The sequence below is a fragment of the Heterodontus francisci genome, chromosome 5, assembly GCF_036365525.1.
Source record: "Heterodontus francisci isolate sHetFra1 chromosome 5, sHetFra1.hap1, whole genome shotgun sequence".
In the NCBI taxonomy this organism is placed as follows: domain Eukaryota; kingdom Metazoa; phylum Chordata; class Chondrichthyes; order Heterodontiformes; family Heterodontidae; genus Heterodontus; species Heterodontus francisci.
The window spans coordinates 48,195,855-48,220,836 of NC_090375.1; the positions used below are offsets into that span (position 1 = coordinate 48,195,855).

Sequence of the window (24,982 nt, forward strand, 5' to 3'; positions counted from 1 at the left end):
ATGCCAAGTATTCTCTGGAGGCAGCGAAGATGGAATGAATTGAGACGTCGCTCTTGGCTGACATACGTTGTCCAGGCCTCGCTGCCATAGAGCAAGGTACTGAGGACACAAGCCTGATACACTCGGACTTTTGTGTTCTGTGTCAGTGCGCCATTTTCCCACACTCTCTTGGCCAGTCTGGACATAGCAGTGGAAACCTTTCCCATGCGCTTGTTGATTTCTGCATCTAGAGACAGGTTACTGGTGATAGTTGAGCCTAGGTAGGTGAACTCTTGAACCACTTCCAGAGCGTGGTCACCAATATTGATGGATGGAGCATTTCTGACGTCCTGCCCCATGATGTTCGTTTTCTTGAGGCTGATGGTTAGGCCATATTCATTGCAGGCAGCCGCAAACCTGTCGGAGACTCTGCAGGCACTCTTCAGTGTGAGATGTTAAAGCAGCATCGTCAGCAAAGAGGAGTTCCCTGATGAGGACGTTCCGTGCCTCCTCTAGCGAACTGAAAAAACTAATTGTTAATCACTTGTGTGAGAAAGTGCTTCCTGAATTCAGTTCTGAACTTGCCATTTGCTCACTTTTGTCCCAAGAATGTGTTAACTTCAAGTAGTGTATCTGTTTAGATTAACCTTTTTTAAGCTCACTTGTAATGACTCATTTGAACCTGGTGAGTTAACCCTGTTCAACTTTGGGACGTTCCTTATACACTGACTTTTTTTTTCTGTTGCAGCACCAGTTAATGGAGAGTTTTGAGTATAGATCAGGCACTACTTCCCCAACAGACCCAGTGGGGGCAGGGTGGGATTCCCAGAAACAGTAGTCATGGCCCACTCTCATTCCTTGGCTGCATGTTCAAAGCAGCATTGTGATGTCTAGAGCCTTCAGCATCTCATTCTAAGGTTGGCAGAAGGAGAGTCGGGGAGAGAGGTGTGGAATGGGGAATTTAGGGGTACATATGATCAAAAGAAGAGTGTCCACTCTGAAGTTGGACTATGTAAAATACTGGTGCCTAAGGAATTTAATGTTTAATACAAAAGTGCGGTTGTGTACTGTAGTTTTGGCAGAACAGTTTGAATTAAATAGTTGAGGGGTGGGAAAGATATAAAGGGGGAGAAATGTGCATTAAATAAAGGAAAGCTCCTACTGACTTTCTTGACTTTTTTTTTAAACATAAGTAATTTAAATGTAAAAAACTGACACACTTAAAGATTATTTTCCTCTATACAGCCGAAGAGATCTGGATATTGAGCGTCCTGTTCCTGGAGCACATCACCACAGCAATACTTTACAGTAAGTTTATTTAGAAGTCCTTTTTATAACTCAACGAATTTGGAAATATTGTGCAGAAACTAGTCTGATTTTTGTTTTGAAATTTATAATGGCAGTGAGGAATATTTCGGGTTGTGCAGTGGAAGAATGGAACATTCTGGGTCAGGCTGTTCATTAGGGAGGATATTTTCACAGACTTGACCCACAGGGAGCAGGTTGGTCAGAAAATCAGGCGGGACTCCCCTCTTGATATTTTCTTTACTTTCGCTCCGGCCCTGCCCATGCTGTGAAGTTTTAACTCCACATCTAATTTGTGATGTTGGTCAGTTCCTCGCCCAGGCACACATCTTGATTGACAGTTGGCCTTCAGTCGGGCAGGGAGCTGCTCCCTGACTGTGGCAACATTAGGTGGGTCCACACCAGGTCTGGTTTTTGATCTGATGGGGTCAGTGAGGGGAACAAACATAAATAGTTGCCAATCTGTGGGACGGGAGTAGAGGGGAGGGAGAGGGGTTGCTTTTGGGGTATGGGTGGGGGGAGGAAGAAAAAAGATTGGGGCCTGGTTTGGGAGAGGAAGAGTTTGGGGTCTGGTTGGGTTTGGTGGAAGGTTAGAGCCGGGTGGGGGGGATGATCATTTTGCTGAGCCTCATTATCCTATTCGTCTGCAAACGTTATACCATTGTTTTAAAAAGGGTTTGTTAAGGGAAGGTCATATCTTGCTAACTTAATTGAGTTTTGTGAGGAAGTACTGAGGAGATTTGATGAGGGTGGTGCAGTGGATGTGGTCTACGTGGATTTTACTAAGGCAATTGACAAGGTCCCACATGGCAGACTGGTCAGTAAAATGAAAGCCCATGGGATACAGGGGAATGTGGCAGGTTGGATCCAAATTGGCTCAGTGACAGGAAACAAAGGGTAGTAGTTGATGGATGTTTTTGCAAATGGAAGCTGTTTCCAGTGGGGTTCCACGGGGCTCAGTGTTGGGTCCCTTGCTGTTTGTGGTATATATTAATGATTTGGACTTAAATGTGGGAGACATGATTGGGAAATTTGCTGATGACACAAAAATTGTCTGTAGTTAGTGAAGAGGATAGCTGTAGACTCCAGAATGATATCAATGGTTTGGTTGAATGGGCAGAAAAGTGGCAAATGGAATTTAGTTCAGAGAAGTGTGAGGTAATGCATTTGGGGAGGGCAAATAAAACGAGGGAATACACCATAACAGAAGGATAGAGAGGGGTAGAAGAAGTGAGATACCTTGTCCTGTCACCTTTAGGGATCTGTGGACATGCATTCCAAGTAGATAGTGGTGAAGAAGGCAGAATGAATGCTTTCCTTTTATTGGCTGAGGTATAGAATACAAAAGTAGGGATGTAATGCTGGAACTGTATAAAATGCTGGTTAGGCCACAGCTGAAATATTGCATACATTTCTGGTCACCACATTGCAGGAAGGACATAATTGCTCTGGAAAGAGTACAGAGGAGGTTTACAAGGATGTTGCCAGGGCTTGAAAGTTGCAGCTATGAGGAAATATTGGATAGGCTAAGGTTCTTTTCCTTGGAGCAGAAGAGGCTGAGGGGTGACTTAATTGAGGTGCTCAAAATTGAGGGGCTTCGATAGAGTGGACAGGAAGGACCTGTTTCTCCTAGCAGAGAGGTCAATTAGCAGGTGGCACAGATTTAAGGTGATTGGTAGAAGGATTAGAGGGGACATGTAGATAACCTTTTTCCACCCAGAGGGTGGTGGGTGTCTGGAATTCACTGCCATTAATGGTGGTGGAGGCAGAAACCCTCTTTTTTTTTTTTTCTTTTAAAAGGTGCCTGAGCTGCTTTAACCTCCAGGGCTACGGACCATGTGCTGGAAGGTGGGATAAGTCTGGGTGGCTAGTTTTCTCGGCCGGCACGGAACGACATACTGAATAGCCTCCTTCTGTGCCGTAATGTTTCTATGGTTCTATCAGGGTTGGCTGCTACGCCCTCCTTCCAGCTTCAGTTAAAGCCAGAAATAGGCGGGTTTGGGTTGGGAAGCAGATTTGTTCCTGACTTTAACTTGCCCATTGTTTTTTTCAGTTACAATATCCCTCAGGAGTCCAGATATATTGCAGCCTCTTCCTGCCATGATTTAAAATGGCTTTTTCCCCAGTATCTTTCAAAACTCTTTCTTGCACAGTCTAGCCAGTTAGACTTTGTTATGGAAAAGCCTCATGCACCAAGTAGTGGTGAGACCATATGATCTAGGTATTTGTTACAGTAAATAAAAACAAGAAATGCTGAAAATACTCAGCAGCTCTGACAGCATCTGTGGCGAGAGAAGCAGAGTTAACGTTTCAGGTCAGTGACCCTTCAGAACTGAAGTTCTGAACCCAGTTCTGATGAAGGGTCACTGACCTGAAATGTTAACTCTGCTTCTCTCTCCACAGATACTGCCAGACCTGCTGAGTGCTTCTAGCATTTTGTGTTTTTATTTCAGATTTTCAGCATCTGCAGTATTTTGCTTCCATATTTGTTATAGTAAGTTGTGCTGATCAATATTTTATTTGTAGATGTCCTTCTTTGCTGGTGGTTGGAGACAGTTCGCCTGCAGTGGATGCTGTGGTATGTTCTGATTACTGTTCAGATTACATTTAAAACAGGTAACTGCTTATTGAGGACATGGAAACCATGCTGCCCATTAAACTCTTGCTCAAATTCTCTTGTTAATGCCCCTTGCCTTTTATAACCACAAAAATGGAAACTTTGTGTTTGAGAGTAGTAGGGAGTGCTCATATTTGAGTTAAATTAAATTCTTGAGTATTTTCTTAGTGAGTTTTGCACCATTTCCATCACTTATCTATTGTGGCTTAAGAAGCTGAATGAAATTGTTCCAATCCCTAGTGCTGACATGCATTCACCTCAAGTTATCAAAATAAATGCCTGAAGTAATTCTTAATGGATAATGCATAATGTCTGGTTTTATTGGAATCTGTACTAAAGTTCAGTGGTTTTAACTACAAATGGCTATTACTCTTGCTGGAATATTAGACCAAAGTGGCCTGATTCTTAGGGAATCAAGGCATATGGATAACTGGTATGAAAATGCAGTTGAGACAGAAGATTATCCATGATTGTATTGAATGGTGGAGCAGGCTCGAGGGGCTGTATGGTCTACTTCTCCTATTTCGTGAGTTCTTGCTCATGTCCCAGCATAAAAGTTGTTGGCTGTACTTGTGTAAATTATTTTGTAACAAGAAAATCCTTATCCTTTTTAAAGATTACAGTATGTAGAAACCTATCTTGTAGAGACTAAAATAATACTCATCATAATGGTAGTACCCTTTAATACTTGTTCAGAAATCTTACCACTAAAGTGCTTGTGTTTGCATCCACCAGTTCACAATCTTCACAATGCCATTAGAGAAAGATGCTTAATGCAGACTAGGAACATGGGGTGAGGTAGATTGCTTCAGGGCGCTTTAGTCCCCCCAAGTCTTCATCCTAGTGACTGGCTTAAGCTGGAATGGTTTTCACTGTACATATTAAACTCTTAGGCTTAATGGGCTAAATGCTGAGAGGCTGTTTCATCTGGCTGAAATGTCTAAAAATAGGGGTCATGGTGTCAGGATAAGGCGTTGGCCATTTAAGATTGAAATTTCTTTGCCTCACAGGTTTGTGAACCTTTGGCATTCTTGACCTCAGGGTGTGGATGCTCAGTCAATGAGTATGTTCAAGACTGAGGTTGATCTATTTTTAGGCACTAAGAATCCAGGGATGTGGGGATAGGGTGGGAAAGTAGAGTTGATATAGAATTTCAGCCGTGATTATCTTGAATGATAGAGCCTGCTCGTCCCATTTTCTTATGTGCTTGTGTTGTGACAAAATTAAATTGCCTTGACTCCTGAAACATCAGTAACTAACTTTTCATGCCAAATAAAAATTGATTCATGCTCAAGGAATGCAGTGTTTCCACAAGAATTAGACTAATTATTATACTAGGATGTGAAATTTTCATACTGAATTAGAACTGAAAAGTACCTTGTACAATTTTTTAGATTTTTGTTCCTTCAAACTTGAAACATTATAGGTTGCAAAACAATTGAGTGAAGTCTTGGTAGCTATAAGTCTGATAGTGCAGCAGTTTTAGATAACAAATGAAAGCATATTAGGAATGTATCCTACAACATTGTAGGGTTTGATTTCCCCAATAACTTAGTCGATTTATCCAGTGAGTTGCTGAACCAAACAGACCAGGAAAGTTCCAATAATGAATGTGGATGTTGGTGCAAATGAACTTGTCAGTTATGCTGGAACCACTCAGCAGGTCTGGCAGCATCTGTGGAAAGAGAAGCAGAGTTAACTCTGCTTCTCTTTCCACAGATGCTGCCAGACCTGCTGAGTGGTTCCAGCATTTCTTGTTTTTATTTCAGATTTCCAGCATCCGCAGCATTTTGCTTTTATTGTCTGTTATGTTCCCTTGTTCTTGGAGTCTGAGGCCTTTCCTCTGCTAAGTTCAGGTAATTTGCTAAAAGTTCCTGGCGTTATTCATGCTTGAATATGACGTTTGTTTGTGTTTTTGTTTGGTTGGTTTCACTAGAGCATGTGTGCCATCAGTGAAACTGCAATGAGTCCATCTCTTGAGGGAGAAAGTTGACAAACAATTGACTTGAGTAGAATTTGCTTGCATTTAAATTTGTGTTCCAACACAGTAAACCTGGGTATAATCCTGTCAAAGTAGTTTGTGTCAAAAATTAATTGTAACCGGTTTGGGTTATTGTCATCTATTAAGATTATGTAAGATGTATTTAAATTGGGATCCTCTATTGGTTCTTCGTTTAAAAAGCTGATAATTTAACTATGTAAAGTGCTTAATGGTGAAATGTTGATATTTTCTTTCAGGTTGACTGTAATACTAAGCTTGATCCAACAAAGACTACTCTGCTCAAGGTAATGCAATATAATTGCAGAAAGTGCTGGAAATACTCAGCAGGTCAAGCATCTGTGGACAGAGAAGCAGAGTTAACATTTCAGAATCCTGTTCTGATGAAAGGTTTCCGACCTGAAACATTAACTCTGTTTCTCTCTCCACAGATGCTGCCAGACCTGCTGAGTATTTCCAGCACTTTCTGTTTTTATTTCAGATTTCCAGCATCCACAGTATTTTGCTTTCATTTATTGCAATATAATTGCATATAGGCAAGATGTTGGCATACTCCTTGTGGATGGCTGAAGTTTTCACTATTGGCAAAAGACAGGTTTGCGGGAAAGCATTGTTGCTTGCAGCTTGAACCAGAATGTATATGAATTTATAAAGTTTTTTTTAATTATTCGAAGTGTTAAGATGGTCTTTCCTTTTTACATGGTAAAGTCAGTTTTTGTACTGGCCTCCAAACCGAAACATCTTTAGTTTCAGTCTTTAGAGAGAACAAGGTGGAATATGTAATAGAAATGCAAATTCAGAACTGCAAAAAATAAAAGTTCTTGTAAGTGGTGGATTATGCAGAATTTTGAGATTGGACTTTGCACTTGATTACAGAGTGCTTTTCAATTTTAATCAAGTCTATGTGCAGTGCAAAAATGTCAAAAGTGAGACTTGGGTAGTGAGCCTGCTTGGGCATACCACATGTTGGATCTTTTTCTGATCGAAAGGAACTACTCCATTTTAAACTTTTTTCAATCCTTTTGGTATCCTTGGGGTTTGAAAACAACAAAATCATTAACATCAACTTCAAAGGAAAGCATCTCCATCAGGAAAGACAGCATTTTAGATCAAACTACAATTGTTTTCAAATTTTTAGCATCTTTTCTAAGGGGTTCCTAATGCCAGGATTTTTTTTGTAACAAAGATGCTTCCAAATTCCAATTCACTGCAATAAATATTTAAAAATCAAAACTGCCAATGTTATATGAACGAGTCTTGTGTCCGGAATTGAAGACTCCTCCAAAACATGACATAATAAACTTGAACGTTCATTGTGGCCACAAATGAAATTTCCAGTTTTTCAACTTAACAGGTCAATTAACCTTAATAGTATAAACTTAACTCAGACTTGAGCCTGTCACTCCAGAATTGGCCTTTATAGCCACTCCAGGCGCTGCTTCACAAACCACTGACCACCTCCAGGCGCATATCCATTGTCTCTCGAGATAAGGAGGCCCAAAAGAACTCAGACTTATTAACTTGCAATACTTATTAACTACACACAGAACAGAATAGCACGTGCTTTGTTTTAAAAGATAGGTAAATTACGCCATTTTCCTTGTTCTTCAGGCTCCTTTTCAAATGCCTGTAATAAAACCAAAAACTAAAGGAAAAGTTATTTAACATTCTTAACACAAAAGATTTAACACCAACCCCTTACACAAACTTTAAACAGAGAGAATCTTTCCTATATCTCCTTTTGTTTATCCTTCTCTCCCTTAAACCAATATCCAATTCCTGACATTTGCTACTTAAACACAGTCAGTAAAACATGTCTTCAAGTTTAGACTGCAAAATAAAGCAATCGCAGAGTTTCCAATTAAAGCAGTGTTTTAAACTTCTAATTGGATTTTTGCCAGACATCTTCAGACCTTCAAGGCTGAAGCTTATCTCTTAGAAAATTGTTCCTTGCCTTTTCACGGTTGCAAAACCAACTTTTAAATTAAAATAAAACTTTAACTTAATAGACCCATGCTTTTAACATTAAAGCCAGACAAAGAGTTAACAGTCCGTTCTACAGAACACAAATTGTACAGAACACAAGCTGTACATCCCAGGGACATTCAATTCATTCGTGGAAGCTTTCAACATTCACACATTCAAATCAAAGACACAGTAACTTGTTTTTACTCTAAAACATAGTCCTTTGTGTCACTCTGCCATAAACTTTGTCATGGAGCCTTCTGGCCTTTATCTGCCAAGGACCATTGGATCCATTCTTTATCCTTACCCAAATTCTCTTTATATCTTCCAGGGACCACTGTCCCGTGGAGGTGCCATATTTTTGTTCAATTTCAGTGTATGTTTTAGCCAGATGAAACTGTTGCTCTACATATTCTTTCAACTGCCGAAGTATTTCATCTTCGGGAACGTCAGGTGGGGCCCACGCCCCTTTGTCAGTAGTTGGTGACTGTCGGTTGCCTTCGTCTGTCATTTTATCCATTCAGGTAGGGAAGTAGGTCTCGAGCTATCAGGCTTTTCGCCAAGTAGGTATTTTGTCAAATACCGCCGAGTTAGACGTCTAGATAAGGGGGTCTCAAGCAGCACAAGAAAGGGTATTTCCATCAAATGCCGCCAAGTTCGGGATCATGTGGCAGGGGACCGAAATTTAGACAATGACCAAGGACTTTTGACAGAGGAGTCCTTACCTCTGGGGGCGCCGATGGGTCCGATGTCTGTGGCTTCAGTCTTAATTCTCCAGCGATCTTGCCGACTACGCCAAATTGTTGGATCCCATTAGTTGCACAAAGAGAGATGAAGTCCGACTGTAGCTTTAAGAAACTTTATTGCGGTACTTTAATTGTTACATCTTCAGAAAACTTAACAATGAACTGAACTAAAAGCAACACACACTGAACTGAACTCTTCGCGCCAAATCAAGCCTTATTATAGTTATTCATACAAATCAGTAACACCTACTCTTCCCAATTGGTCTACAAACTTCTGCAGTTTCTTGGTGTCGGGGTCTGATTGGGGTACTGCCTTGTCATCATCCTCTCCTCAAGCAGTTTCTTATTCCCCTATCTCTTCGGACTGTTGGGCTGAGCCACCCTCGGACAAGGGGCATGGGTTTGCCTGGTCGGTATGTTTCTCACACTAACTGTTCCTTAGGAATGTGTCATGGGTGATGCGATAAGAAGAGTGTTGTTGAAGCATAATGTCTCTTTCTGCTATTGCGCTGTACCAGCTGCAAGGCCAATGGTGAGATTCCTGTTAGTTTCTGCTTGCTAGTCTGTTTCTGCTGATAAGTTGCCTCTGCAGCCCTGAAGTTATGAAGTCATTTCTGATGAGCTGTCTCTGCAGCTCCGAAGCTAGCTTGTTAGCAATACATGATTGATTGATTAATTATTTCATCTTAAATGTCCCCATAAAATTCTGTTCTCCCACCACATCAATGTACTTAATCGTCCAACCATTTAGATTTATAAGCAACTAAATGTTAATGAGCTTCAATATCCAGTTGTCAAACTTCATTGTCTATAATTTCTCTTGATAATAGCTTCGGTTTTTGAAAGAATTAAGCACTCTGAACTTCTTCTTGTAAACAGAAGGTGCTCAATTTCCTACCCTTTAAACTTCACAGGCCTTGTAGTTTTTCATCAGGTATTTGTGTTTTAACTATAAGTCTGCAGAAAAATGGATGCCTTGTATGATGCACAAACATTTAGGGCTGGATTTTATGGACCTGCTGCCAAGAGCGGCTCTGGATGAAAAAACTGCAGCCCACACTGCCGTGCTGTTGTAATCTTCCTCGCGGCAGCGTACAAAAATATGCCGGTCGGGTGGTGCCAGATGCCATTACCGGGGACGGAGTGGCCGCCCCTTCTACGTCATCAGGGTCCGCCGTTCCGTCTCCTCCGTTTAAATGGCCAATGCGCACGGGCATGCTGCCGACATCAGCGTTCACCGCCGCGATCTAAATCTCACCCATAAAATTCAGCCCATAATTTCCATCTGGGAGGGCAGATGAGCCCTCCGCTTTAGTGTCTGAAAGATAGCAAGTCCATCTGAAGTGTCAGCCTAGAGTATATGTTCAAATCTTTATAGAAAGCCAGAGGGTGCTGTCAATGAATAGTGGATGACTGCTGGTTCATATGTTGTAGTTTACATAATTTTCTGTTCAGAGAAAATTGTTGAATTTAATCTCCAAAATGTCAATGAATTTAGTTTGCTCAGTTTTAGTAGATCAATAGGCTGTTGAAGATGTACATAGTGAATGGCCTGGATTTTGCGATTCTAATGACAAATCTGTTGTTTGCCATCATTACTGTGTGAAACTGACAGACCTTTGGCATCCATATATGCACAGTTAACTGCAGAGATCCAGAAGTTGCTGTTAGTGATTCCCCACTCCTCCACAGGTTCCATTGAATTCATCACAGATGGAAATGAATGAATTGATGTGCACTTGCACTTTTTTTTTTAAACAAAGAGTAATAGAATAATACTTAGTTATGCCTTATTGAATGAGGTGTAACTGAGTTTTTAAGCCATAATTACTGCTAAGCAACATCTATGCCCTAAACAACTCTTTATATTGCTGGGATGCCAAATTCTTCATTCCATGATGAAAGTTCCATAGATTTTTAAAATTTTATTTTTAGTTTGATATTTCAGCTTCTACTTTAATCCCATATGCATATCCCAGTCTTTCCTTTCTGTAAAATTATAAAGGAAGTGAATAATAAACCTGCTCATTACTTCCTGGTCTGCTCTCAGAAGTCATCTGTATGCTCAGCTGCTTAGCATTGGCGAATGTCAGATTCCATATAGGTGGCAGCAGAATGAAATTAACGCTGTGCCACTGAACTTGATAGGTTTTGTCGTGGAGCTTTCTCCAGCTCAGACAAGCACTGTCCCTTTGCTACAGACTACAAAAATTGGGTCTAATGTGATTTGTTTATTATAAATTTGCTGTATATTTTTCGTTTCAATAGTTTACAGTCCTTGCTAGCTTTACAAAGGCTGGTGGAGGTGTCCCTTTTGAAGCTCTTGGCTTTGAAATTGAGCATCTGGGCCTTTTCCATTTGATTCTGTAGGTTTTTTGATGTAAAACTAAATCAGCTAGTGTTTTCAAACAACACTTTGTAAAGGATGTGCAAGAATTTAGTTGTAGTTTGAATAGTTTACCAGTTGCTCTGGTTTAGAGGGTATCTTTAGGCACTTATTTGGGTGCTAGGACACAAGTGTTTTGGCTACTTGAGGTATCTAGATATGAATTAACAATCAAGCTCTAGCACAGCTATCATATTTCTAATCTAAGTGGATTTGGGTTTAAAATCATTAAATGTGAACAAAATACTGGAAGTTAACAGTAGTTGGATGCTAAAGTATCCTTTATCTTTTGAGACTTATATGGCACATATTCTGTGTTTCTTCTATCAAACAGCATGCACCTGTTTTATGGTTCAGGGATGGATATTAACATCTTCTGTATAGACCTTAAAGCATATCCTGTGCATTTTACTTATGCACTTATGTAGCTTACTCTGAAGAGAAATGTGAAATATCAATTGTAATGCGCAATCTTGTGGAACACTAAGGGCTGCTTATTAGTGCTCAATAAAAGCAGTTGAATACTTCTTATAGCCTATTCGACAATGCCAGTGTCATTCCTGCTTATAAATGGTCAACAAAAATTAATTTCATTGCAAAATAAAAACTGAGCAGACAAGATCCAGCCCTCTTGTACTAGGATAGTATTAGATGAAAGGAACAAGCTTATAATGTTGTGAAGAATAGTAGTAAGTCAGAAGATTGGGAGAGTTCTAAAAACCAGCAAAGGGCAATGAAAAAGTTGATGGAGATTTTTTTTTTGTTTGGGGGGAAGTGAGCGTCACTGGCTATGCCAGCATTTCTTGCCCATCCCGAATTGAGAAGGTGATGATCTGCCTTCTTGAACTGCTGCAGTCCTTGGGATGTAGGCGCACCCACAGTGCTATTGGGAAGGGAGTTCCAGGATTTTGACCCAGCAACAGTGAAGGAACAGCGATTATAGTTCCAAGTCTGGATGTGTGACTTGGAGGGGAACCTGCAGGTGGTGGTGTTCCCATACATCTGCCTTTCTTCTTCTAGGTGGTAGAGGTCGCGGGTTTGGAAGGTGCTATCAAAGGAGCTTTGAGTTGCTGCAGTGCATCTTGTAGATAGTAGCAGCAGTGTGTGGAGGGAGTGAATGTTGAAGATGGTGGATGGGGTGCCAATGAGAGTTAATGAGCCAGGAATATAAAATCAGATCGTAAGAGCTTTTACAAGTATATAAAAAGAATAGCAAAAGTAAACATTTGAGGCAGAGACAGAAGAAATTATCATGGAGAATGAGGAAATGGTGAGTAAGAGTGGTACACTTGAAGTAAAAGCAGCAGAGAAAAGTATTAAAGAAACGTAAGGGCCTAAAAGCTGGCAAATCGCCAGGATCTGACTGCCTACATCCTAGCATTCCAAAAGAAGGAACTACAGAAATAGTGGATGCTCTGGTTAAGATTTTCTAAATTCCCTACATTCTAGAACTGGAACAGTCCCAGCAGATTGGAAGTTAGCAAATGTAACACTGCTCTTCATGAGGAGGGAGAGAAAACAAGGTATTAAATGGCTTCTTAGACTGACATCAGTCATTGAAAAAATGCTGGAATCTATTAAGGAAGTCTTAGCAATGCAATTAGAAAATCATAGTATGATTAGGCAAAGTCAACATGGTTTCATGAAAGGGGAGTAGAGTCTGACAAATTTGAGTTTTTTTGAGGATGTAACTTGAGTACAAAACGGGGAGCCAGTAGATGTTGTATATTTGCAAAAGGCAATCAATAAGGCACCACACAAAGTTGATATGCAAGTTAAACGCTCATGGAGTTGGGAGTAATAACCAATCCATCATACATCCTCATTTAACAGATAGAAAGCAGAGAGTAGGGATAAATGGCGCATTTTCAAGTTGCCAAGCTGTAACTAGTGGAGTGCAAGGTTCAGTGGTGAGGCCTCAGCTATTTACAATCTATTGACGACTTCGGTGAGGAGACTGAGAGTAATGTATTTGAATTTGCTGACGATACAAAGCTAGGTGGGAATATAAGCTGTGAGGAGGATGGCCGACATCCTAGCATTCTAAGACCGGTTAAGTGAGTGTGCAATAAGGTGGCAGATGGAGTATAATAAGGGGAAGTGTGAGGTTATTCACTTTGGTAGTAAGAACATTTTTAAAAGGTGTGAAACCTCTTGATCAGGGGGACATTGGATACTTGCACAAGGAACACAGAAAATTGACATGCAGGTACAAGGAATTAGGAGGGCAAATGGCATGTTGACCTTTTATTGCAAGGGGATTTGTCTGCAAGAATAAGGAAGTCTTGCTACAATTGTATAGATCTTTCAGACCACACCTGGAGTACTGTGTGCAGTTTTGGTCGTCTTATATAAAGAAGGATATACTGACATTGGAAGCGGTGGAGTGAAGATTCACTAGGTTGGTTCCTAGATAAGACGATTGGAGAGATTTGAAATTTCCGCAAAATGATGGATTTCCGCCATTAGGGTTTTGGCAATTTGCTATTGGTCAGTGTCTGTGACTGACAGCGGGCTGCCTGGTCAGGGTGAGCACTGATTGGCAGCTTTTGGTGCAGGCGTGCTGGAATTGTCCGCCCATGCTGTTTTCGGGCAATTCGGTGAATGAGCGGGATGGCTGCTTGGGGGGGGGGGGGGGGGGTGGGGTGGTGGAAGAGAGAAACAGAGGCCAAGTGGAGAGGAGGAAGCAGGCCAGCACATAGCCAGAAGTGCAGGGTGGAGTGATGCGAGGGAGCACAGTCAGGCAGTCCTTTTAAACCAGCACCAGCCTGGGGGGTGTGGGACGGACAGTGGGGGGAGACTGGAGAGCCCCACAAGTGGGGTGGAGGGGAGGTGACCTACATATACACACACATACACCTGGGGGATGGATACAAGGGGGAGGGGAGGGGGTGGTGGGCTGGACACACACAATGGGTGGGGGGGGGGGGGGGAAGAATGCAGAGGGACAGAGAAGGTGAGACAAACAGAGAAAGCGAGGGAGGGTCAGACATGCAGGGAGAGGGCGGACGGGAGTACAGGCAGAAGGGGGGTGGACCGGCAGGGAGGGAGGGAGTGGAGGGCAGCCTGACAGACTGGGGGGGGGGGGGGGAACACACAGACAGGCGAGGACAGACAGTGAATGAAACTGACAAAGATGGAGAGACTGACAGAAGACTGTACTTTGTGGCGCTGGTGGGGCAGCCAGCGCCTTGCCTTAAAGTTCGGGGGGGTTGGGGGAGTGCTGGTGGGGGAGGAGGGGTAGTGTGGAGCTTGACCTTGGCCTTTTTGAGCCCTCCTGGCGCAATCCTACATTGTTCCAGAACCTTAGTGGCTGCACCAGAATCCCCGTCCCTTTTTAAAGCAGGGCACCTGCTTCCTGGAGCTGCCAGCCAATCACCGGGCTGGCTGCGCAGCAGTATTGGTAGTGCCACTGGGAGTGATGGACTCTGCAGTACGGTAGTAGCCTTGAACCCAGGCCCAGTGCTGGAGACCCGGACCTCAGGCAAGTGAGGCAGGGTCGCTGGGGAAAAGAGGTTGGGAGCATGTTCATGAGGTGCAGGGGGAGGAGGTGCAATTTTTACCAGCAGGGGTCCTCCACGGGCTACGGATTGCCCACAGGCAGGGCCCCTCATATTTAGAGGCGACCTCCCTGCATGGAGGAGGCTTCCAGGGGCTGTGGGAAAAAGGCCCTTATGTAGTCGTTAATAGGTCTCTGGGCTGGAAGGCTATCAGCCTATCCCACCCGACAAAATTGTTTGGAGATGTAGAGGTGATGGACCCTCTGCTTCCTGTTGCAATTCTATGGGCCCTCCCACCCCTGCCCCCACCTCTGGGAGCCGATAAAATCTAGCCCTGAGAGCGAGATAGACAGAGAGGAGTGTGGGTGGGAAAGAGATGTGGGGGTGGTGGGGAGAGGAGAGGGATCAAAACACTCCTGACAGATGGATATCTACCCAGAATATTTGGAATTGCTACATCGTGTGTGGGCAGACATTGTTTTTGCTTGCGCAAGTAGTCAATGTCAATCTCACTAAATCAACGTAGTGACGAAAAACTATATTTAAAAAAAGTCTCGTTTAAAGCTGTTCACAAAAATACAATTTTTGTTTCGATTAATGATTAAAGAAAAAATTTCTAATACCTTTATCGTTCCAAAATTTTCTCACCGGCTGCCTATGTAGGACGAAAGTTGTAATGTGGCCCCTCACACGAAAAGTTTGGATGCCCCTGCAGTTCCCGACCTTCAAACCCAAAGACCGGCTTTTTAAAAGAAAAAATTGTACTGTCATTGACAGTTGCTGTGAGTATGAACTACTGCTTCTGACTTTCAGGGCAGCTTCATGGGCTGGAAATTTACATTTGGCTGTAGGTCCCGCCCATCAGTCAAAAAGTTGGGAGCAAGCCCTGCCTCCGCCAGGCCTGGAAGCCACATAATGAATTTATGTGGCCCAGGCCCTTAATTGACCTCGAGGACTTCCACTCCTAATGAGGCAGGAAGTTCTGTCTACAAGAGCTGCTGGCCAATCAGCAGGCTGGCAGAGCTCAATCCCAGCAGCACCACCGAGCGCAGTAACCACTGCTGGGACTGCACTCAGCCAGAAGAGCAAGAGGGACGGCAGCCCCGGAATGAAGGTAAGTGTGTGGGGCCTCGATGGGAACAATCAGCCGGACCTTGGCAAGGCAGCTAGGGGGTTGGTTGGTGGTGGGGGGTTGCGAGCGGGGGAGATGTAGTCTAGTGGGTGTGGCTTGTGCCATGACAGGGTCCTCTGGGGCACAGGAGGGCCCTGCCCCCCCAAGCCCGCAAGGAGGCCCTTAAATGGCAGTTAATTGGCCTCTGGTGGACAGCTCGTCGCCACCGCTCATAAAATTGCAGGGTGAGCGGGAAGGTGACGGGAACACACCCCCACCCCGCCTCCAGTCTGTTCCTGCGGAGGGCATAAAATTACGGCCATGGTTTTCTAGTGGCCTTTTTTTTTTAAAAAAAAGAATCGTAACCAATAGATCTGGTGTTAAAATTGATTTCATCCTTCATGATTAGATGTACTAACTGTATTAAATGTTGGAATGCTTAGGTAATTTTGGTGATTTTAATACAAATGCATTGGTCCATTTTCTTAATGGTAATCAAAGGTTTATAAAAACAAAAAGGCAAACTAATGTTTCTAAACATTTGATATGGCCTGGAAGCATTTGCATTCATTCCAGATCATTAACAGTGCCAAGATTGCATGATTCCTTATTGAAAAAATTTGCCTTTTTTGTCTTCAGCCACTAATTTTCAGACCTTTTTGGCCGCTCTCACCCCTAGAGGGTTGTCCTATGATGAAAGGCTGAGTAAATTGGACATATACCCTCTGAAGTTCAGAAGGATGAGAGTTTCTCATTGAAACATGCAAGATTCTGGAGGGATTTGACAGGATAAACATTAGGGTTGTTTCCCCTGGCTGGGGAATCTAAAACATAGGGACACAGGATTAGGGGTCGCTCATTTAAGAGGACAAACTTGTTCACTCAAAGGTCGTGAATCTTTGGAATCCTCTACCACAGAGGGTTGCGAATGCTCCATCATTGAGTATATTCAAGGCTGAGGTGGACAGATTTTTGATCTCCCGAGGAAATCAAGGGATATGGGGCGTGGGCTGGAGTTCAGGCAGAAAATCAGCCATGAGGATATTGAATGGCAAAGCAGGCTCGAGGGGCCTTACGGTCAACTATTTCTTAAGTCATGTTTTCAGTTCCTTGAAATTGAGTAAATGCTTATTTAGTAACTGACTTTATTTTTCTAAAATTAAGTCAGAGGTATACTGCTGTACTTTTTTTATTTTTAAAGTAAAGAACTAAACATTAAGCTGAGGGGGCAATTCTTAATAGTTCACCTAGTCCCCCTCAAGTCTTTCGGTTTGTTGAAGGTATGCTTGTGGTGCTGAGCCTCGTATTTTGCTGTTACCGTGCGCTGCTTGGGGAAATGGAAGTCAGGCTGCTGGTGAATGGCAAGCTTAACCTGTTCAGCTAACAGTTGACTGCTGTGCTGTAATGAAATCTTTTTTAAAGTTTTGAATTTGATAAATTTGCAATGTTTGTGATTGTACTGCTAATTTGAAGTGAATCGCTCTCCTTTTTTAGAGATGTACTGCAAATTGACCCCCCCGCCCCCAATATCTGTACATACTACTGATTTTAAAAACGGTGCTTGTAACTTTTGAAACTCCAAACTAAAATGGAATTGTTAACTGTAGCCTCAAGTATGAGTTTCTGCATCAGCTTGCATTATCAGAAGGTACTGTTCTAAATGAATAATTGACTAATTTATTTTATTTTAGTGCTACACTTATCACTTAAAAAGCTAATCCATTATTAGGTTCTCTAGTTACTTTCTGCTTGTTTTCACTATATGCATGGCATGTAACCTGCTCAGAAGCTCCCTTTTTGTGAATTGCGTAAAATCAACAGTGCAGTGAAACTGCTGGCTTGACTTTGTCCCAAACCCCACCTCTTTTTTTTGAACTGGCTGTTTGTAACCAGCACTGGCAGCACTTGTGCAGTTGTCCTTTTTGATAATTTATCCAAAGCCAGTCCCTTTTTATTAGTGACTTTTGTCATGAGGCAGTTTTTAAAAATAATTGTATCTCGTCATTTATTGTGTACTTCAAAATTGAGGAAATTAATCATTGTAAATTATTTTAGTTACTTTTGTATTAATTTTTTGAAGTCAGAAATGTGCATTTTTGGTTTGAGGCAGAAAATGTCATGAAATTCCTAATGTTCCAATTTATTTCTGCTCAATACTTGAACAAAAAATGTAGGGCAGGCTTGATAGATGTTTGTAGTGGGTAAATGCACTAAGTTACATAGACCGGAAGTCCCACAATCTGCCCAATCTTGGAAGTGTTGGCCTGACACATTATTTTGTGTTGACTACCTTTAGTGAAGCAGGAAAGGAAAAACATGCAGATGCCCTGATAAGGATAAAATTGGGTTTGGCTATGATGTCCCCTGCAATCAGATAGCAAGTTGACACTTGTCTAGGCTGTTTGGGTGAGGTGGTGATGCTCATTAGAACTATATCTAGTATTTTCTTTTGATCCTCCTATAACTATATTAACATGTGGGGTAGGGAAAAGTTAGGAAATTAAACTGATGGAGGTTAAAGGGAACTAAAACACTTGACATAGTGCCTTTCACATCTCCAAGTGCTTCATAGCCAATGAATTGTTTTTGAAGTGTATCAGTGTAAATAAACATGGGAAATGTTCTCAGCAAGGTTCTGCCAATACCAGTGAGATAAATGACCAGTTAATCTGTTCAGGAGGTGATGATTGAAGATTAAATGTTGGATAGGACACTGGAACAGTTCTCCTGCTCACAGTAATGAGATCCTTTACACCTGCAGAAAGGGCCTTGGTTTAACATCTTTGCCCAAAGGTTGTATCTCCAATAATACAACACCCACAATACTGGAGTGTTGGCCTAGATTGTATTCAAAACCCTGAAGTGGAGTTTGTACCCACAGTCTTCTGTTTACCAGTAGGCTGTTTGAAGTACATTTTGTTTAAACCAATGATATGCCCATGGGCAGGGGTTGGATTCATAACTATAATTTGACCTTAAGGTTGTTCCTGATTTCAGCCATATGCATAGTTAGCTGAGTGAAAGCTGCACGTACCCACAGGTAAGTGAGGAGAATTCAAAAGATGAACCATGTGGACCAGTGGTGTAGTTGCAATAGTACTGACCTAGCTTGAGCAACTGATCTCCCTGATGAAAGCTGGGCATAGTTTTTGGGCCTGAGTATAATATCTTTATGAAGGAATTGAACCTTGTAAATAATGACAATGCATCTAGACACAAACTAAAATGACTACTTCCAGAAAAATAATTGCAGGATAAGAGCAGTGATGAACAATCTTTCCCAAAAGTTAAAATTCACTCCCAACTTGATGTGCAAACTAAATTGTGGAAAATCCAATTCCAACTGTTCTGAGACTAATGAAGCTGTTAAAGAATGTGTTAGACTATCCTCACAATTTAGATGTAAGATTTTGACTTAACTGTTCTCTCATTTGAAATAGATGTCTGACTGTGGAGGACTGCCACAAGTTGTTCAGGTATATTTTGAAACTTGTGTAAAATGGACTGTTTAGCATAACTGACAACTTTTTTTTTTTGTTTTCTTTTAAAGGAGGTCTCCCTCCATAGCCTCACCCCTTTTACCAGTTTTCACCAATCTCTAATCTCCTCCTTCAGTCCCATGTCCATCCCAAGATATCTGCACTCCTGTAATTCTGGCGTCCTTGTGGGGTAGGTACACCCACAGTGCTGTTAGAGAGTTCCAGGATTTTGACCCAGCGACAGTGAAGGACGGCATGCTTTCCTTCATCGGACGGGGTATTGAGTACAAGAGTTGGCAGGTCATGTTACAGTTGTATAAGACTTTGGTTCGGCCACATTTGGAATACTGCGTGCAGTTCTGGTTGCCACATTACCAAAAGGATGTGGATGCTTTGGAGAGGGTGCAGAGGAGGTTCACCAGGATGTTGTCTGGTATGGAGGGCGCTAGCTATGAAGAGAGGTTGAGTAGATTAGGATTATTTTCATTAGAAAGATGGAGGTTGAGGGGGGACCTGATTGAGGTGTACAAAATCATGAGAGGTATAGACAGGTTGGATAGCAAGAAGCTTTTTGCCCAGAGTGGGGGATTCAATTACTAGGGGTCACGAGTTCAAAGTGAGAGGGGAAAAGTTTAGGGGGGATATGTGTGGAAAGATCTTTATGCAGAGGGTGGTGGGTGCCTGGAACGCATTGCCAGCGGAGGTGCTAGACGCGGGCATGATGGCGTCTTTTAAGATGTATCTAGACAGATACATGAATGGGCAGGAAGCAAAGAGATACAGACCCTTAGAAAATAGGCGACAGGTTCAGATAGCGAATCTGGATCGGTGCAGGCTTGGAGGGCCGAAGGGCCTGTTCCTGTACTGTAATTTTCTTTGTTCTTTGAATGGCGATTATAGTTCCAAATCATGATGTGTAGCTTGGAAGGGAACTTGCAGATGATGGTGTTCCCATGCATCTACTGCCGTTGTCCTTCTAGGTGGTGGAGGTCGCAGGTTTGGAAGGTGCTGTCTAAGGATCCTTGGTGCGTTGCTGCAGTGCATCTTGCAGATGGTACACACTGTAGCCACTGTGTGTCGGTGGTGGAGGGCATGAATGTTGTGGATGGGGTGCTAATCAAGCGGGCTGCTTTGTCCTGGATGGTGTCTAGCTTCTTGAGTGTTGGAGCTGCACCCATCTATGCAAGTGGAGAGTATTCCATCACACTCCTGACTTGTGCTTTGTAGACAGGCTTTGGGGAGTCAGGAGGTGAGTTACTTGCCACAGGATTCCTAGCCTCTTGACATGCACTTGTAGCCACGGTATTTATATGGCTACTCCAGTTCAGTTTCTGGTCAATGGTAATCCCCAGGATGTTAGTGGTGGATTTGGCGATTGTAATGCCATTGAATGTCAAGGGGAGATAGTTAGATTCTCTCTTGTTTGAGATAGTCATTGTTTGGCACTTGTGTGGCTCGAATATTAACTTGCCACTTATCAGCCCAAGCCTGGCTATTGTCCAGGTCTTGCTGCATTTCTACACTGAATGCTTCAGTATCTGAGGAAGAATCGAGAATGGTGCTGAACATTGTGCGATCATCAGCGAACATTCCCGCTTCTGACTTTGATTGAAGGAAGGTCATTGATGAAGCTGCTGAAGATGGTTGGGCCTAGGACACTACCCTGAGGAACTCCTGCAGTGATGTCCTGAAGCTGAGATGATTGACCTTTAACAACCACAAGCATCTTCCTTTGCTCTAGAGAAGACTCCAACCAGCGGAGTGTTTTTCCCCCGATTCCCATTGTCTCCAGTTTTGCTAGGGCTCCTTGATGTCTTATTCAGTCAAATGCTGCCTTGATGTCAAGGGCAGTCACTGTCACCTCACTTCTTGGGTTCAGCTCTTTCTGTCCTTGGACATTTGGGGGAAGGGACTTGGGTAGATTTGAATAGAGCAGAGTTCTGAGCACTGGCACATACAGCCACCTTCCAAATGAAAGGGACAACATTATAGAAATACCACTCATGAGCAAGATAGATAATTTATATAGGATAGAATTTAAAATGTATTAAACTTTTCTGAGCTTTCACTCTTGTTTGTTTCTCTTGCAGCCAGCAAAGCTTACAGAGGCTTTTAAGTACTTTGTGCAAGGCATGGGTTACAGTAAGTAGAAACTATTTTCCTTAGATGAGCTTGATACAATATTAGCACACTATCATTGTGCCTGGTTAACCATGTGCTCTTTCTTTTTGCCCTGTTCTTTAATTGTAGTGCCTGCAGCCAGCATGACTCGTCTTATGAGATCCCGTTCAGCATCAGGGTCCAGTGCAGTGTCTGTAGATGGCAACAGGAGTCGATCTCACACTGGGGAAGCTGCCAAGTTTTATAGCCACCCAGCTATGGGGTTGAACCAGAACACAAATACTAACTCGAATGCCAATGTGGGAGGTGTTGAAAGCTCTGGTCCTCAATCAGCAGAAATTTCATGTTGAGATTCCTTCCTCCCTTCCACCCCAAGAAAAAGTCAAACCAAGTGTCAAGTTACCCCTTAATACATTTGTGTCAGCAACTCCTGAAGTTTTTTAAAAAAGAACTTGAGGATTAAACATGAAGGTGCACAGTCTAAAATCTGCTATTTTGTGTATGCTTTCCTGTCTGGAACTCTTCCAATTATTGCCATAATTGAATGCAAAGGATACATACAAAATTTGAAGGTAAAACAAAACACATGCTATTTTGTTTTCTTGCACCTTTTTTCAAGGAGCAGTGTATTTTGGGTAATGCTGTTTTCCAAGCATTACTTGCCCACATGTCATGTGAAACTAGAGTTGAATGTTGAGATGTATATAGTTTGATTAATCTAAATGAGAAATATTAAAACTTGTTAGTTTGTGTAACTTTTTGTCAAACTTCAATTTGCTCTTGACTTTTTCTCCTTTCTCCCTTGTTGACATGCTGTTGCTTTTAAACCAGAAGCATATCCATTGCTTTCTTTTTTAAGAAAAATTCCTGTTAAGCATATGTGTAGGTTGATGCTGCTTCCTGGTGTAACCTTGTCTTTTTCTAACCTGCATGGATTTATGAGTAGGCAAGTATGATTTTGATCCTTTTAAAAAGTTGGGCTAAAGCGCTTAGCATTTTGTTTCATAGTTCCTGGTTGTGTAACCTAATTATTTCAAAGTATGCATTTATATTACACTAAAGAAATTTGTATTTTTTGGGGGATTTTTTCCCCCTAAGTTTTCGTGCGAATGGCATTGTGATCCCTAGCAGCTGTTTTGCTTTTCGGGTAGAGCTCTTTTTTTTTCCAGAGGAGTTCTGAAGGGTGTTGTACCCAAAACATGAACTCTGATATAGCTTTCTTTCAGGTGATGACTAGCATGATGTAATTTCCCATTGTTCATGGTTTTTAACAGGATGACTTTCAGGGCATTCGTCCACTCTGAACTGTCCTGAAGTGTGTGGACAGGTAGCAATTCCAGTGTGAACTTTATAGCCTGAAAATATAGTCATCTCATCAGCATGTACTCACACTTCTGCTTCTTAGCCCAAAACAGTATCTTCCTTTCTTTCACCACCCCCTGCAGTCTTGATCTCCAAGCACATCTAAGCTACAAATTGCACAGAATTTTAAAGCACAGAATCAGGCCATTTAGCTTAACAGGTCTGTGCCTGTGTTTGTGCTTCACATAAGCTTGTTCCCACCATCTCACCACATCAATGTTGAATTTGGAAGTTGCAAATGTGGATAGAAGCAATCTACAGCGATTGAGGTTACCATTTAAACACACTGCAATAAACCTAGACAAACATTCCTGTCCCCAAAAGATGACCGTTTGCTTTATTTTTATTTTACAATTTTTAGGCACTATCTGCAGACTAGGTTGTAATATCTAGAATGCTGTCTGTGGTATCCCTTTTGTGGTGCCTTAAAGTGCGTACAAGAACCCCATTAAACATCTGCCTGTTTCTGTTCATTCTTTCTGCACTATCAGAACCAGAAAGGCCCTTCTTGTCTTACAAGGTTGCCTCCAACAGGAAACTTGGTCATGGTAACACTGCTTGGAGGCAAAAGTGCTGAAACCCTTGTTGAAAATTATACTGTCTGGCATTGATTTTTTTTTTTTTAAGTACAGTGACTGCAAAGGCGAATTGATGGTAGGATGTGTTTGGTCTGCCATTTCAATTTTGGCTCCAAGGAGGTTCAGAGGCACCTTTCCCTGCAATGAAGTGACTAAACTAGGTATTAAATGCAGTGATTTTTTTTTTTGGTGGGGGGCGCAGGTGGGGTGGTGGTGAAAGGATGTCGTTCTTACCTTTTGGTTAATCTAAAGTTGGGAAGGTAAGGAAAAATACTGTTAACAGCTTTGGACTGTTTTGGGACATGCTGATGTTTAGGGGCTAAGTTTTTTTTTTTTTTTTTTTTTTTTTTTTTGCAACCAATATTGAACAGAAATGGTTGCCTAAGATTCTCATCGCTATCTGCAGATCCAATTTGCATCAACATTAATATTGGCTATGACCCTGATACTAAACCGATTGAAATCAAATTTTTTGAAAAGTTTAATTTGACAGTTACATGCATATTTATATTGAAAATAAATTTTTGAAACTTAGCAAAATTTGTTTCTCAAAAAGCTTCAATTTTTTTTCTTAAATGTTCAGATATTGCTGGTCAGGTTGTTGAATTCAGAATTTTAAATGGGATTAAAGTATAAAAGACTGACATTCAAGTTCATCAACTACCATGAGCCATTAATTGGGATCCTGGAAAATAAATCTCAGTTGACCAGGAGAAGGGACCATGACCACTAAATTAACCTGGCATACATGGCTTAGCTAGTTGTGCTAGGAAGAACATATTTCCATAGTGTGAAGTTGGATAATTCCGTATTATGTTTTATGTTTTTAAAGCTGCACTGCACGTCATAAATATGGACCTTTTTGAACCCAAGTACTCATCAGACCATTCTGAATAAGATTAAGGTTAAAGCAGATATTGCAACAGTAGTTCACAACTGCAATATAAAGTATTGAGGGGATGCTACAGTGTTGAATAGACCAGGATGTGACAAACCTTGCAATAGTAGTTTTAAGAATGTTGCCATTTTGACTACCTACTCAAGCACACAATAGCATAGTGTATAACAAATAGTCTAACCACGCCAAAAGGAATAAAGGGTTCATGAAGGGGAAGTCTTGCCAATATACTGCCTTTTTTTAAAAAGTGTAACAAAGGATCTTGATCAAGGTAAGGCATTGCATTTGGTGTACTTGGATTTCAGCAAAACCTTTTCTTCCGTAAGGGTTTGTTCTGAAAATAAAGTGGCTATCAATGCAAATATTTTACAATGGGTACATAATTTGTCCACTGAGAATCTAAAGGGTCTCCAGTACTTCAATGTCCATGTTTAAAATGGACAGTTGCTTTATTTTGGCCAAAAGAGGATAATATTGCATTAGAGTTGCCAGTTTTAATGTTTTAAACCACTTGAATTGTAATTAATGTTAAAGGTAATTGGCAAGAGACTAATCATTGTGACTTCAGGACATCCTTTTCAGAAGTTCTTGTGGGAAATATTCTTAATCTAGTCATGCTCAGCTGTTTCAACAATGCTCTTCCCTCCATAAGTCCAGGAGTTGTGCTGTTCACCAACCATTCCATATGAACCTACAAAAGGATAACATCCAGACTTAAGCTGATGAGTAAGAGACACAATTGCCAGATAAGTGCTGAGCAGTGACCATTTCCGGCAAGAGGATATCAACCATCTCCCTTTAACATCAGTTTCCCTACCATCAGCATTTAGGAATCACCATTAACCAATGACATTTGGAAAAACTGATCAGGAGCAATATGGGGCCCCTTAATTTAACAATGATATTGCCAATGAAAATGAGAGGGCAGATATGCTG

At 41.8% G+C, this 24,982-nt stretch overlaps 1 protein-coding gene across 6 annotated transcripts in view; it reads left to right on the forward strand.

Annotated features, from left to right (window-relative positions):
• The window catches only part of LOC137369823 (protein NDRG1-like), a 110,158-nt gene extending 86,657 nt beyond the window's left edge, over positions 1–23,501 (forward strand). For 5 of the 6 annotated variants that reach the window (XM_068031388.1, XM_068031387.1, XM_068031385.1 and 2 more), the window contains 6 exons: positions 1,225–1,287; positions 3,811–3,862; positions 6,140–6,187; positions 19,049–19,084; positions 21,178–21,229; positions 21,338–23,501. In XM_068031388.1, coding sequence (XP_067887489.1) covers positions 1,225–1,287; positions 3,811–3,862; positions 6,140–6,187; positions 19,049–19,084; positions 21,178–21,229; positions 21,338–21,558 — 472 coding nt within the window. In that variant the 3' untranslated portion in view covers positions 21,559–23,501. Of the gene's footprint in view, positions 1–1,224; positions 1,288–3,810; positions 3,863–6,139; positions 6,188–15,160; positions 15,263–19,048; positions 19,085–21,177; positions 21,230–21,337 lie in introns of those variants that run through there. The other variant, XM_068031390.1, reaches the window with a different exon arrangement.
• Positions 23,502–24,982: the final 1,481 nt, after the last annotated feature.